The sequence below is a fragment of the Musca domestica genome, unplaced genomic scaffold, assembly GCF_030504385.1.
Source record: "Musca domestica strain aabys unplaced genomic scaffold, Musca_domestica.polishedcontigs.V.1.1 1, whole genome shotgun sequence".
NCBI classification, from domain to species: domain Eukaryota; kingdom Metazoa; phylum Arthropoda; class Insecta; order Diptera; family Muscidae; genus Musca; species Musca domestica.
In genome coordinates, this window is record NW_026712114.1 from 10,062,354 (window position 1) to 10,078,678 (window position 16,325).

The window sequence follows — 16,325 nt, forward strand, 5'->3', positions numbered from 1 at the left end:
AATCTCTGAAAATGGTAAAACATGCGAATTTAGAGATTATTATTTAAGATTAATTATCTGGTTTTTTTTACAATATCCCCCTTTTTCAAGTGGCAACAATTTGACCTTCCCTCGTAAATGTTTGATCAAAAAAAGCTTTAAAGATCAGCAAACATTTTTTCTACTATAAAACAAACTCATCTTTCTCTCACGTTCTCTCTTTCGCTCTCTCACGACATGATGATCAAACAATGGTGATGCTGGCGTATACGTCGATGAATGCTGCATTCGATTTTTTTACAAAAACATTTAATGATCATTAACAAAATCTTAGTGTTGTTGTTGTCGATGACGAATAACAACAAACAATAAACACAATTCTACATACATAGAAATATAGTATCCAAAGTAGAATTTTCTTCATCTATCGGGAAGGCAGCACTGGTGTCGCCACCACCAATTCCGATCAGCTGATTGACCAACATCGTTGTGTCGAGAGTGGCGTCATCTCGTTTCGATGCCAGCCGAAAGCTATACGATTGTCAAACAAAAAAGGTAAATATTGTACCATTGTGAGGAGGGGGCCGTGTCATGCCATCAGTCAATGTCGTCCCCCTGACCCCCATTCCACCTCCCCAAACAGATAACACGAAAATCGAACAGAAAAAGCACAGATGGGTGCATGACTTATGTGACTCTGAAGCAACGATCGAAACGAACGGACACGATGTGCTGCCTGACGATCATCATCATCATAAGCGTTTTTTGAGGCATGCTTGTTTGTATTGCTTCCTTGCAAGCAGAGCAGTACTGGGTGCTGCGGCTGCTTCTTCTTCTCTTGGGCATTGTTTGTTGTGTGCAATGGTGCAAAGGCACAACGACAACAACAACAACATTGCAGCAATATTGACAACCTTAACAAAAACGAAATAAAACACAAAAACACGAATAACAAGCCGAAATCCACAAACGGCAACGAAGGTGACGACGACGACGACAACAACTTTTGTGACAACATTAAACGAAACATTCTCTCTATAGATACAATAATTTTCGCATAAAAACTTTTCAGTTTTAAAATTTCATTCAAACCGTTAAGTTCAATACACAAGTGTTCGACGCGAGTAATATTTTTAAGAAAAGAAAAAAATCAGATTTTTTTAAAGAAAAAAATTGAAATAATAACAAAAGAAAGATTGGAAAACAACATTTATTTGAAAGATATATTTTGAAATTATTTAAAAAAAAAATTAATTAGAAAATTATAAAAATTAATTAGAAAAAAAATTATTTGAAACAAAATTCAAATTTTTGTTTAAGAAAGCAAATCAGTTGAGTGATTTAAGAAACAAACCTTTAATAATTTATCATTAATTTTTGAAAACAAGTGAAAGAAGAAGAATCAATCGCAAATCCCGCAAACATGGCTTCAAGAAATGTGAGTTTTTTTTTTTTTCAATATTTTTTCAGCGCTTAATTTGAATGAAAAAAGAAACAATATTTTTTTTTGTGTTATTCAATTCGATTGTTTTCGTTGTTGTCAATATTAAATGTACAAAACTTGTACACTGGAAGAAAAATTCATTCAGTTTTTTGGAAAAAAAATATGATTCATGTGTTTCATTGAAAAATATTTTTGGTGGGATGAGAATACATAAGAGGTTAATTTTTCTGAAACAAGTCAACGACTAGCTTTCGGCTCATAATTTTAAGCAAAGTCCTCTGTTGTTTTACAGAAAAATTGTTAACAAGTTAAAAAGCAGTAAGTTCGGCCGGGCCGAACTTTGAATACCCTCCACCATTTGGAACGAATTTGGACATTTTCAAAAAATAAAATCCCTTAAAAATTCTGCTTACATTTTAAAAATACCGAATATTGTCGTTTTGTTGGGGTCTATACGACGTGGACCTATGTACATAGGCATTGTTTGTCATAAGCCATTACCATATTCAAATTCGAAAACTTGAAATAAACGGTGATTAATGTAGCTAAAATCATCAAAATATCGTATATAGGGAGTTAACGTTATATCGGAGCTGTGCGAAGACCAGGCGCAGCAAAGACAATTTTCTGTCATAGGCTGTAGCATTCATTACGAAGTTCAAATACGACATCTCAAACAATTTCGGTGGGTATTGTACCAAAACACGTCAAAATACCGAATTTAGGGAGGTACTGATACATGGGGGCTATATGAAAACGTGGACCTGCACAGACAATTTTCTGTCTTAGGCTGTAGTATCCCTTTCGAACTTCAAATACCAAATTTGAAACGATTCTGGTGAATAATGTCGCTAAAATCATCAAAATACCGAATATAGGGAGGCTAAACGAAGACCTGGACCTGCATAGAAAATTTTCTGTCAGAGACTGTAGATCCCATTACGAATTCTAAATACGTAATTCGAAACAATTCCGGTGAATAATGTCGCTAAAATCATCAAAATACCGAATATTGGGAGGTACCGTTATATGGGGGCTTTACGAAGACGTGGACCTGCATAGACAATTTTCTGTCATAGGCTGTAGTATAAATCACGAACTTCAAATGCCAAATTTGAAACAATTCCGGTGAATAATGTCGCTAAAATCATCAAAATACCGAATATCGGGAGGTACCGTTATATGGGGGCTATATGAAGACGTGGACCTACATGGCCCATTTACGAATTTAACCTGCCTACTGGAAAAATAAACATGTATGCAAAATTTTAGCCTTCTATCTCTATTCGTTCGAAAGATAGCGTGATTACAACAGACAGACAGACGGACATCGCTAGAATTTTACGCTGATCAAGAATATATATACTTTGTTGGGTCTGACATGAGTATTTCGAGGAGTTACAAACGGAAAGACAAAGTTAATATACCCTCCATAGTATGGTGGAGTGTATAAAAAGTACCACTCGCTTTTGCCGATAGATGTATAACCTCAGCCAATGTTCGCTTATTTAAATATAGTTTGACTTCTGTAGTGATTATTCAAATTGTAAATCCTCTATGGAATGGATTCCGAAGGAATGGGCCAATATTGTCAATTTTGCGTCGGACCTGAACAAATATGATATAAATATTGTGACGTACCAGGTTTGGACTATATGTGATAGATATGTGATAATTTTTAGAAAATGTTAAAATATACATGAGGTAGATGTAGTCGACCGAAATATTCCATTTTCATACTACATCTAATATAGATAAAAATATTGGTATGGGAAAAATAACAAGAAAATCGAAAAATCATAAATTCCATATTCATCTCAGGTTTCCGGCTGAGAAGAATATTTAGATATAGCAACTTGTAAAGAATCACCGACTTGTTTCGCAAGTTATGACAGATGAAAGTATTGAAAATTATGACCCTTTGTGGGTGAGGTACCCGATGGGGTTCTCAGAGATATATATCATCTTCACAACAAATCTTGTGTTATGTGTGGAAATTGAGGAGAATTGGATGCGTATTTCAAATTTCTTTGAGCGATCCGTTTTTTTTTTAATTTTGAACCCTATGTGAATTTTGAACTCCTTATAACAAATCTTTAATTAATGGAAATATTGGGATGTACCAAGTCTGAATGGAATCAGATGTTAATTTCGCGTTTTATGAGCTTCATTGATATTCAAAATGTTAGCTCTATGTGGGAGAGGTACCAGAAGGAGTAGACCGATATATCTCATCTTTACAGTAAATATTGTCTTAGCAGAAATAATGGGATGTGTGAAATTTGAAGAGAACAGGAGGCTTATTTCGGATTTTATGATCGTTTTGGTTATTCGAAACGTTGACCCTTTGTGAGGGAGGTACCAAAAGGAAAGGTTCGATCTCTGCCATCTTTTTAACAGATCTTGTGCTGATAGAGATATTGAGATGTGCCAAGTCTGAATGGAATTGTATGCTAATTTAGAGTTTTATAAGCTTCATGGATATTGGAAATTTTGACCCTTTAGTGAGGGAGGGACTAGAAGGAGTGCACCGATATATTCCATCTTTACGCCAGGCCTTGTGTTAATAAATATATTGTGATGTGTGTAATTTAAAGACAATCGGACTCTTACACCACATTCTACAAGAGTTATAATTATTCAAAATGTTGACCCTCTGTGGAGGAGGAGCTTGATGAAGTGGACCGATATTGTTCATTTTCGCACCTAACCTAGAACTGATGTAAATATTAGGATATACAAATTTGGAACAAAATAGGATTATTCTTTCTTTTTCTGTGCAGGATTTTTTTTTTTTTTTTTGGGAATTTCGACCTTTTGTGGGAAGGTGCCAGAAGGAGTAAACCGATTTTGCCCACCTTCGAACTCGATCTAACTTTGATAATACTATTATTCCAAGTTTGGACCAAATCGTGCACTCCAGCCAGCCTCCAAGCGTCCTGAAACGGATTTGGTCCAAAGAGAGCTAGGCATGTTTTACTCGCATCAAATGATATATTATCTATCTATCCATATGGCTATGGGTTTAAAAATTATTGCTACTTGCTGTGCAAATTATGAGAAATTGGACCCTTTGTGGAGGAGGGATCATATCAGAAGAAGTGGGTATAAGGGTGTATAAAATTTTGCATTTTATACGGGTTATAATTATTCAAAATTTTGACCCGTTGTGGGGGACACTCGTTGCACAGTGGTCAATACAACTGATTTCTTCATAACGAGTTAAAAATAATGTAATCAAAAAATTGTGAGAATTGGTATTTTTGAAAATTAACACCTGGTTATCTTAATGGGTTCATTAGGAAATTAATTTGCCAATAGTTTCTACTCTTTCTTTATCTCTAAAAAAAGGTTAAATCACAAAAAAATAAAAACAAATAAATGGCGAATTTGAATCAGGCTTCGACTCCAACAGGATTTTCGACCCAGACTACAGAACATTGTGTCCAACCAAAAAAAAGACACTTTGAATTTTTATCCAATAATTACCAAGAGTGCATGCAATTCGATTTGAAACTGTGGTTCCAACTGAATATCTTAAACTGTCTGTCTGTCCGTCTGTCTGTTGTAATCATCTTTCGAATGAATTAAGATAGATGGCTAAAATTTTGCACACATGTTTATTTTTCCAGTAGGCAGGCTAAGTCCGTAAATGGGCCATGTAGGTCCACGTTTTCATATAGCCCCCATATAACGGTACCTCCCGATATTCGGTATTTTGATGATTTTAGCGACATTATTCACCGGAATTGTTTCAAATTTGGTATTTGAAGTTCAAAATGGATACTACACCCTAAGATAGAAAATTGTCTGTGCAGGTCGACGTCTTCGTATAGCCCCCATATAACGGTACCTCCCTAGATTCGGTATTTTGATGATTTTAGCGACATTATTCACCGGAATTGTTTCAAAATTGATATTTGAAGTTCGTTATGGGAACTACAGTCTGTGACAGAAAATTGTCTGTGCGGGTCCAGGTCTTCGTATTGGCCCCATATACCAGTACCTCCCTATATTCGGTATTTTGACGATTTTAGGTACAATACTCACCGAAATTGTTTGAGATGTCGTATTTGAAGTTCGTAATGGATGCTACAGCCTGTGACAGAAAATTGTCTATGTTGGTTCAGGTCTTCGCATAGCTCCAATATAACGGCACCTCCTTATATACGATATTTTGATGATTTTAGCTACATTATTCACCGTTTATTTCAAGTTTCGAATTTGAATGTGGTAATGGCTTATGACAAACAATGCCTATGTATGTCCACATCGTATAGACCCCAAAATAACGGCTATATTCGGTATTTTTAAAAATTTAACAGAATTTTTGAAGGATTTTATTTTTTGAAAATTTCCAAATTCGCTGCAAATGGTGGAGGGTATTAAAAGTTCGACCCGGCCGAACTTACTGTTTTTTAACTTGTTTATATTTGAAAATGTTCTTTCGACATTTATAAACATGTCCTAAATGCAAAATTACATTTGATTTAGTTAAACAAATCAGGAGATACGGTTGTGGGGAGCTATACTTAGGACTGATCCGTGAAAATTAACTTGAAAATAGCCCAAATTACCACACATCTTAGATTTTTTTATAATTATCTACGCCTTATTTCATTCATTTTTATAAATATTTTGGAATCTCTATTTAGGTTTTAACAGACGGACGGGTATCTCAAATCGAGTAAAAATGGCATGGTGACAATGATATATACATACATATTTTTTTTGAGGACCCACAAGAATATTTCCAGGCGTTGTAAACGGAATGACAATGGTATTTTACCCATGTTTTCGCGGAGGATACAAAAATAGATCATTAATATGGCGAGAACCTTCAAAATATACATAAACTTGGACCAATATAACCCATTTTCAACACCAAACATATTTTCCCAATGTTGGGCGCCACATGGTCGATATAGTGTTTTTAAATTTTTTCAATCTTCTGTTGAAATAAAATTTCCTTCCGTGTAATCTCCTGTCAATTGTTAAGGCAAAATATTTATGAGCATGTAAGCTTTATAAATTTTTGTAAATTTTGCAGAAAATGTGCGCGCCAAGAGAAGAAAACGAAATATTTTCTGTGTGAATGTTTTTGCCTATCTACGAATACATCATCTCTCCAATATTTCGTAGATTTTATTGTTTTCGGGTAATTTATTTTTATTTTAAAAATATACACACTACCATTGCAAAAAAAAAACGCAAAAACTATAGTGACGAATAATTTTCGGCATTTGCAATAATTGTTGTTGATATGTTACCTCTAAAGAAAAACAAAACAAACCGAAAAAAGAAGAGCTCTCACTAGAAGCTTCCTAATTGTAAATATCAGAGAAAATGAGAATGAGAGCTAGTTTTGGGGCGTTGATTTGTATTTTGTAAATAAAAAAATAGAATTCAATGTTTATGGTATATATTTTCATGATGATACTCACATTCTTTGTCACACGTTCTGCGTTACTCATGCTCCTCTTTGCGGCATCATTTTTTTTTTTTCGTAAATATTTTGATTTTGATACAATTTTGGCCAATGTTAAGACCATCTGTTTTTAATTTGTTCATATATTTTTGTGTGGCCACCGTTAGCCACATCAAGCCGTCAACCCACCAACCATGCAAAGATGCATATCTGCAATATAAAACGTTTCGAATGGTTTTGTGGTTAAATATTTTCATTGTAATTAATTGAGACAAATTAAGGTATTGTAAAATAAAAATAAATAAATAAATTTTAGATAAAAACAATTTAAAAAAAAAATATTCTAGAAATATATATATATATATATATATATATATATATATATATATATATATATATATATATATATATATATATATATATATATATATATATATATTTAATTAAATTGAATTTGTAATATATTAATACTAAAAGAAATATACAGGGTGGGATAAAAAATCTGCAACGAAGTCAAACGTCATATTTTTATTTTTTATACCCTACACCACAAGTTGGTCAGGGTATTATGTCTTTGTGCATTTGTTTGTAACAGGCAAAAGGAAACGAGATAGACCCATAGTTCCTTTTGATGATCTGCATAAAATCACATTCTGAGTCGATTTACGCATGTTCGTCCGTCCGTCCGTCTGTCCATGTATTTTTGTAAACAAAGTACAGTTCGCATTTATTGTCCTATTCAGATGAAATTTGCACAAATCATTTGTTTGGCCCAAGAACGAACCCTATTGAAATTGGAGATAATCGGTCCAAATTTAGATATAGCTCCCATACATATCTTCGTCCGATTTGCCTTTTATTGTGCACCAAACGTGTAATATTGTATGGAATTTTGCATATACACCCAAATTAGGCCTGAATATAAGTATGCCAAATTTTATCGAAATCGGTTCTGATAAAGCTATAGCTCCTATATATATTGTTCATCCGATTTGTTATTTTTGTCCTCCGCAGCCGTAATATGCACTCTGTAACAACAATATTTGGGGAAATATTTCAAATACAGCTTAGAAATACATTTGCTGAATTTTATCGAGATCGGTTCAGATTTTGATATAACTCCCACATATAACTTCGTCCGATTTATATTTTATTGTGCACCAAACGTCTAATATTTGTCCAAATGGGATGGAATTTGGCTCATACGACCGAATTGAGTCTAGAAGGTAGTATGCCAAATTTGGTGAAAATCGGTTCAGATATGGCTATAGCTCCCATATATATTGTTCATCCGATTTGTTGTATTTGTTACCCACAGCCGTAATATGCACTCCGTAACAACGATATTCAGGGAAATATATCACATACAGCTCAGAAATACCTTTGCTAAATTTTATCGAGATCGGTTCAGATTTGGATATAGCTCCCATATATATTTTTATCTGATTTTAAAATTTGGAAATTTTCAAAAAAAAAACTTACTTTCGCCAAAAATTTGGTTACAATCTTAAAAATACCGAATATAGCCGTTATATTGGGGTCTATACGAAGACGTGGACCTGCATAGGCAACTTTTGTTATTACAATATTCAAATACGAAACGTGAAAAAAATCCGGTGAATAATGTGACTAAAATCCTCAAAATGCTGAATATAGGGCGTTACTGAAATATGGGACTTGTACGAAGGCCTGGACCTGCATAAACAATTTTCTGTCATACATTGTAGTTCCCATTACGAACTCTAAATACAAAATTTGAAACAACTCCGGCGAATAATCTCGTTAAAATCATCAAATACCGAATATTGGGATGTACTATAATATGGAGGCTAAACGAAAACGTGGGCCTGCATAATCAGTTTTTTGTCATTGACTGTAGTTCCCATTACGAGCTCTAAATACGAAATTTAAAACAACTCCTGTGAATAATGTCGTTAAAATCATCAAAATACCGAATATTGGGGGGTACCGTTGTATGGGGGATATACAATATCGTGGATCTATATAAACGATTCTCCTCCAGAGGGCAAAGTACTCAAAAGGAACACCTTGTGTGGATTTTTAGACAATTCCATTGAAAAATGTGGCTATAATCGTCAAAATACCGAATATCGGGGCGTACCGTTATATGGGGGCTACACGATATCGTATAAACAATTCTCTTGCAGGGTATAAATTACTCACTAAGAACTCCACGAGTAGAATTTCAGACAATTCCATTGAAAAATGTGGCTAAAATCATCAAAATACCGAATATCGAGATAGCCCATCTTCGAACTTGACCTGCCTGCGGACAAAAGACAGATCTGTGCAAAATTTTAGCTTCCTATCTTAATTCGTTCTGACTGTAGCGTATATACCTTGTTGAGTCTAAAATTCTTATTTCGATGACTTACAAACGCAATGTCGAACTTTATATATCCTCCATACTATGTATGGTGGAGGGTATAAAAATATCCACCACAAAATTATAACTGTCTTGATTGTCATATTTTTAATATTTTCTTTTTCTCCTCCATTTGATGACTTAATTTTTCATTTTTCGTTGTAATTGTCAGTTGTGGTTGGGGGTTAAGTTGCAAAAATATCATTATTGTTTAAAAGAAATCAAAAAATATATTAATAAGAACATGCCGCTCAATGTTGTTCATGAATTTGATATTTTTGATCCCATGTTGGCAATGCTCGACTGCGGTCAGACAAATTTGATTGAATCTGAACAAATTGTAACGTTTTGTTTTAGAAATTCAATGCCCCACCAAATGTTCAACTATGAACATAAATGTGAATAATTTCCGATAATGTCATATTTTTCTGTTGACAAAAAAAAAATTGAAACCTGTAAACAAATGCAATTTTTTAAATTTTATTTACAAAGGGTATGAGTAATATTGCAAAGAAATTTAAAAAATTAACGAAATAAAAAGAATTTGAAAACAATCACATTTCAGAAAATAATATTTCAAATAGTAAAGCTCTTAATAATAATTTCTAGGATGAAATTAAAATCAATCTGGTGGTAAGATAATATTAGGAATTTAGTTCAATTGAGATTTCTTAATTTTTACCCAAAAAAAATCACATCTAACTGCCAAAGTGAAGCAAAATCTATAGCCTAAGTCCAAGAAAGGAACATTTTTATTAATCGGATGATTAATGGATGATTTTATGAACTTAGTTCATAAAATTAAAACACCGTTTTTATGAGAGCCAGAGAGAAGGAGAACCGGAGAGAGAGAGTGCGAAAATGGTTTACTCTAGGGGGAAATACTCAAATAGAGGGTGAAACTACCTCCCACTCGAGTGGGAGCACTACATGGAGTAGAAATCTCTACTTTTCAGTTTCGCTGAAATAAGAGCGAGCATGTTTTTCACATTTTAGAATGGTAGTTTTGTGGTTAATTTTTGTCGTACTGTTGTTGTAGTTGTTTATATGTGAATTTTCTCGACTTACAGTTGCAAACGAAACGTTAAAGAATATATATGTCTGGCTTGCTGGTGCGCACGATAACTTTCGAAGGGAGTATTCCATTCGATTCAAATATTATTGTTAAAGTAATCGTAATATTATTGTCGAGCTCGGAGATGGGCAATATTGGTCCACACTTTCTAGTTCCTCCCTCACAAAAGGTCGAAATTTTCAAAAAAAAAAAAAAAAAAACAATATTTTACTGCACAGAAAGAGAAAGTACAGGGTTGGCCATATTCGACGGACCTTTGGGCCCATTCCAACCGAAAGCTCGAAATTAACATCCGATTTTCCATTGAGATTGGGTACATCGAAATGTTTCCATCAACACAAGATCTGTTATAAATATGGTAGAGATCGGACAATTTCTACTGATACCTCCCTCACATAGGATTCAAGATTTTGAAAAACAAAACGCTCATAGAAGACGAAATAAGCATTCAACTCTCTACTTTTCTCCAAGTTTTGCTAACACAAGATCTGTTGTGAAGATGATATACATATCTGCGAACCCCTTCTGGTACCTCACCCACAAAGAGCCACGCTTTTTATAACAAAAATTGAACACCACCAGATGTAAGTTCCAAATCCCCAAACCACCTCCATATCTCAATCCAGAGACCTTAATATCAAATTTGAGGATTACAGCCCTCTCCTTCAACCAAATACCAAATCACGTACCGTTTAATACTTTTCCTACAAACATAGGACGCATTTCCAAATCACCGTCAAATGGTAATCTAATTATCAAATTTAAGAATTTTGTGTCTACCTCTTCACGCAATACCAAATATAGTACCATTCTGTACTTTTCGTACAATTATAGTACACATTTCCGGAACCACCTCCATATGTTCAGGCAACACATTTCAAGCACTATCTGTTCAACCAACACCAAATTATACCAATGTAGTCTTATTTAGTGCTTTTCGCGCACTTGTAGTACACATTTCCAAAACCACCACCCTATCACAAACCTACCCACAAAATAATACAAAATTTCAAAATTCCAGCTTCATCCGTTCGCCCTAAACCAAACTGTTCCATATTTAGTACCATTTGGCACAGTTCTCACAATTAGTACACATTTCCAAAACTTACTTTTTCAACCCTATTTCTCATACCAAATTTCAAGTGTTTGGCTCTATTCCTTCACATAATGATGCCATTTTATCCTTTCGTTCGAATTTGCTAAAACCCTTTGATAAATCTATCCTGCACTCCATCACTGATTCTCATTCCAAATTTCAGAAATCTCTTTATCCAATACAAAGTATTCAGAGTTTGGCACATTTTGGTACTTTTTCATACCATTTTAGAACGAATTTCTAAAAACGCAGTCTTATCACACGCCTACGCACCAGGACTGACCATGATGAAAATTTTCAATTCTAGCTTCAACCATTTTGTCAGGGCATTTTTGGTACCACAATGGTAAACATTCCAAATAAATATAAATATATATATTAACCAGTAAAGAAAGTCCTAAAGTCGGGCGGGGCCGACTTTATGATACCCTACACCACTTTGCTTATTTTGTAGAGCTCCAAATAACAAATAAAATTTTTTATGGGAGAATTGAATCATATACGCTATGATTATAATTATAATTTAAAGTTCAAAGGATTAAATATGCCGAAGCATGTGTATCTTTTAAATTCGGACTCCCTTTGGTGCAAAATTAATTTGAAATCAGATAAAAATATGTATGGGAGCTATATCCAAATCTGAACCGATCTCGATAAAATTTGGCAAATATATTTCTGAGCTGCATTTGATATATTTCTCTGAATATCGTTGTTACGGAGTGCATATTAGGGCTGTGGGTAACAAATACAACAAATCGGATGAACAATATATATGGGAGCTATAGCTATATCTGAACCGATCTTCACCAAATTTAGCATACTAGCTTCTAGACCCAATTCGGTCGCATGTGCCAAATTCCATCCCATTTGGGCAAATATTAGACGTTTGGTGTACAATAAAAGGTAAATCGGACGAAGTTATATATGAACCGATCTCGATAAAATTTAGCAAAGGTATTTCTGAGCTGCATTTGATATATTTCCCCAAAACAGTATTGTTACAGAGTGCATATTACGGCTGCGGAGAACAAAAATAACAAATCGGATGAAAAATATATATGGGAGCTATGGCTATATCTGAACCAATTTCGATCAAATTTGGCATACTTATTTTCAGGCCTAATTTGGTTGTATGTGCAGAATTCCATACTATTCGGGCTGATATTACACGTTTGGTGCACAATAAAAGGCAAATCGGACGAAGATATATATGGGAGCTATATCTAATTTTTTTAGCGATTATCTCCAATTCCAACTCCAATAGGGTTCGTCCTTGGGCCAAACAAATGTTGTTTGGAAAGTTTCATCTCAATCGGATATTAAATGCGACCTGCATTTTGTTCACAAGAATACATGGACAGACGGACGGACGGACTGACATGCTTAAATCAACTCAGAAAGTGATTCTATGTAGATCATCAAATGGAACTATGTGTCTATCTCGTTTCCTTTTGCCTGTTACAAACAAATGCACAAAGACATAATACCCTGACCACCTTGTGGTGTAGGGTATAAAAATTCTCAATAGGCAGAGGTTAAGGTACCAAACCTTCAAAATCTTAAAACAAAAACAGTTGTAAGTGGGCTATACGATATCGTAGAACTTCTAGTATGGATTTTTAGACAATTCTTTTGAAAAATATAGAGAGGTACCGTTATATGGACATACTTTGCTATGTCTTAAATTATTACTATGTTACTATGTATGGTGGGGTGGAGGGTATAAAAAATAGCTCTTAAACCCCATAACTTAAGAAAGAGGAGATACATTTTTAACATATTATTTTTCACTCCATGTCAATGTTAATAGTTAATGCCATAAATATTTTGAAATTCCAATGCAATCGAAAAAAACAATTTGTTTGCCTTCTTATCACAATGTTATGATTCTTGTTTTGCTCTTTATTTTTTAAATAAATCTTTTATCAAGCCAAACAAATTCTTCAACCTTTTTGTGTTTTATTTTCGCCCGTCGGTGACTCACCTCCACCACCATCATTGCCGTCGTTTTAAGAAATGGGTTTTTAGATTTTTTTTTTGGGTTCTCAATTTATTTTCGAATATTCATTCAGTCATCATTATCGTTTTACCAACATGACGATCACTGTTGTTACGGTCATCAAATATGGTATTAATTGAATTTAGAAATACAACAGCAATGGCAACAAAAGCTTGTGTTTTTTTTTATTTAAACATTTTTGTTTATCAACTAAAAAAAACGACAGCCAACAAATGATTTCATTTTTCTTGGCAAATTGAATTCAACATTTGGTGAACGACTGCTGCTGCATTCCCATTTCCCATGTCAACCTAGGATCACTCGGGGTCATCAGCATTGTTGACAGAATTGTTTGGCAAATCATATGTTGAGATAAAAAACAGGAAACTGAGCGATATTTCTTGGAAGTTAAAACACAAAATTGTGCCAGAACTAGAGGATATGAGTAATGGCTTTTTAAGATTGTTTTCAAAATGTTATACTTAGTTTCAGGAGGTTACAAAAAGTGCAATATTTTTTTGGTAACTGGCAACACACATTGAGACCTATATTTTAACAAGTTAAAAAGCAGTAAGTTCGGCCGGGCCGAACTTTGAATACCCTCCACCATTTGGAACGTATTTGGAAATTTTCAAAAAATAAAATCCTTAAAACATTCTGTTAAAATTTTAAAAATACCAAATATAGCCGAATATATTGGGGTCTATACGACGTGGACCTACATAGGCATTGTTTGCCATTAGCCATTACCATATTCAAATTCTAAACTTGAAATAAACGGCGAATAATGTAGCTAAAATCATCAAAATATCGTATATAAGAAGGTACCGTTTTATCGGAGCTGTGCGAAGACCTGGCCAAGCATAGACAATTTTCTGTCGCAGGCTATAGCATCCATTACTAACGTCTAATACGATATCTTAAACAATTTCGGTGGGTATTGTACCTAAACTCGTCAAAATACCGAATTTAGGGAGGTACTGATATATGGGGCCTTTACGAACACCTGGACCTGCATAGGCAAATTTCTGTCACAGACTGTAGTTCCCATTACGAACTCTTAATACGTAAATTGAACAATTCCGGTGAATAATGACGCTAAAATCATCAAAATACCGAATTTTGGGAGGTACCGTTATATGGGGGCTATACGAAAACGTGGACCTGCACAGACAATTTTCTGTCATAGGCTGTAGTATCCACTACGAATCTCAAATACCAAATTTGAAACAATTCCGGTTAAATAACGCCGCTAAAATTATCAAAATACCGAATATAGGGAGGTACCGATATATGGGGGCTATATGAAGACGTTGACATGCACCGACAATACGAAGACGTGGACCTGTCCAGATAATTTTCTGTCATAGGGTGTAGTATCCATTTCGAACTTCAAATACCAAAGTTGAAACAATTCCGGTGAATAATGTCGCTAAAATCATCAAAATACCGAATATCGGGAGGTACCGTTATATAGGGGCTATATGAAAACGTGGACCTACATGGCCCATTTACGAACTTAACCTGCCTACTGGAAAAATAAACACGTGTACAAAATTTTAGCCTTCTATCTCAATTCGTTCGAAAGATAGCGTGATTACAACAGACAGACAGACGGACATGGCTAAATCGACTTAGAATTTTACGCTGATCAAGAATATATATACTTTGTTGGGTCTGACATGAGTATTTCGAGGAGTTACAAACGGAATGACAAAGTTAATATACCCTCCATAGTATGGTGGAGGGTATAAAAAAGAGGATGTTTTCTTTAAGTCCCAGTCCGCCTGTCCGTCTGTTGTAATCAAGCTAGAGTCAAAACGAATAAAGATAGAAAGCTAAAATGTTCCACAGATCAGTCTTTGTTCTGCAGGTAGGTCAACTTCGAAGATGGGCTATATTATATAACGGCACCTCCGATATTCGGTATTTTGATGATTGTAGACAAAATTTTCAATGGAACTGTCTGAAAATCGGCAAAAGAAGTTCTTTCTAAGTACTTTACCCCCTGGAAGAGAAATTTCTATATAGGTAAACAATATCGTATAGCCCCCATACAACAGTACCCCCGATATTTGGTATTTTCATAATTTTTGATAAAGGGACATTATTCACCAGAATTGTTTCAAATTTCATATTTGATGTTCTTAATGGGTACATGACAGAACATTTCCAGGTCTTCGTATAACCCCCATACATCGGTACCTCCCTATATTCTATTTTTAAATGATTTTAGCGACATTATTCGCCGGAATTGTTTCATATTTCGTATTTGAAGTTCCTACTAGTACTACAGCCTGCGACAGAAAATAATATTGTCTATGCAGGTCTTCGGATGGCCCCCATATAACGGTACCTCCATATATTCCATATTTTAATGGTTTTAGCCACATTATTCACCGGTATTTTTTTAATTGTGTTTTTGAATATTGTATTGGCCTATGAGAAAATTTGCCCTTGTCTTCTTATAGACCCCAATATGACGGTGACTTCCTATATTTGATATTTTTAAGATTTTACCAAAATTTTTAACAGATTTCGAAATTCGTAAAAAAACTGCAACAAAGTCAAACGCCATAATTTTTAGGCGTTAGAAAGCAAAAAAATGTCGGAAATAGCATTAAATTTTAGAATAAGTTTAGATTCCTTCGAATTGGTCACCTTTGGCACGAATTATGGCCTTCAAACGGCCAATGAAAACGTCACATGCTGCCCGAATGTTGCCCTGCGGTATTTTGGCCAGTTCCCGACGAAGCGCTTGCTTGAGTTGATCGACACTTTGGTATTTTTTAGTGCCAACCTTGTTTTCCAAAATACTCCAGACACAGTAGTTCAACGGATTGGTATCCCGAGATTTTGGTGGCCATTATGCGCTGGAAATGAAGCGAGGAACCTTATTTTGTAACCATTCTTGGGTG

At 34.5% G+C, this 16,325-nt stretch overlaps 1 protein-coding gene across 1 annotated transcript in view; it reads left to right on the plus strand.

Annotated features, from left to right (window-relative positions):
* The first annotated feature begins 1,272 nt into the window (after positions 1–1,272).
* The window catches only part of LOC101894339 (filamin-A), a 152,233-nt gene continuing 137,180 nt past the window's right edge, over positions 1,273–16,325 (plus strand). Inside the window, exon 1 of the mRNA XM_059118696.1 lies at positions 1,273–1,417. Coding sequence (XP_058974679.1) covers positions 1,403–1,417 — 15 coding nt within the window. The 5' untranslated portion in view covers positions 1,273–1,402. The remainder of the gene's footprint in view (positions 1,418–16,325) is intronic.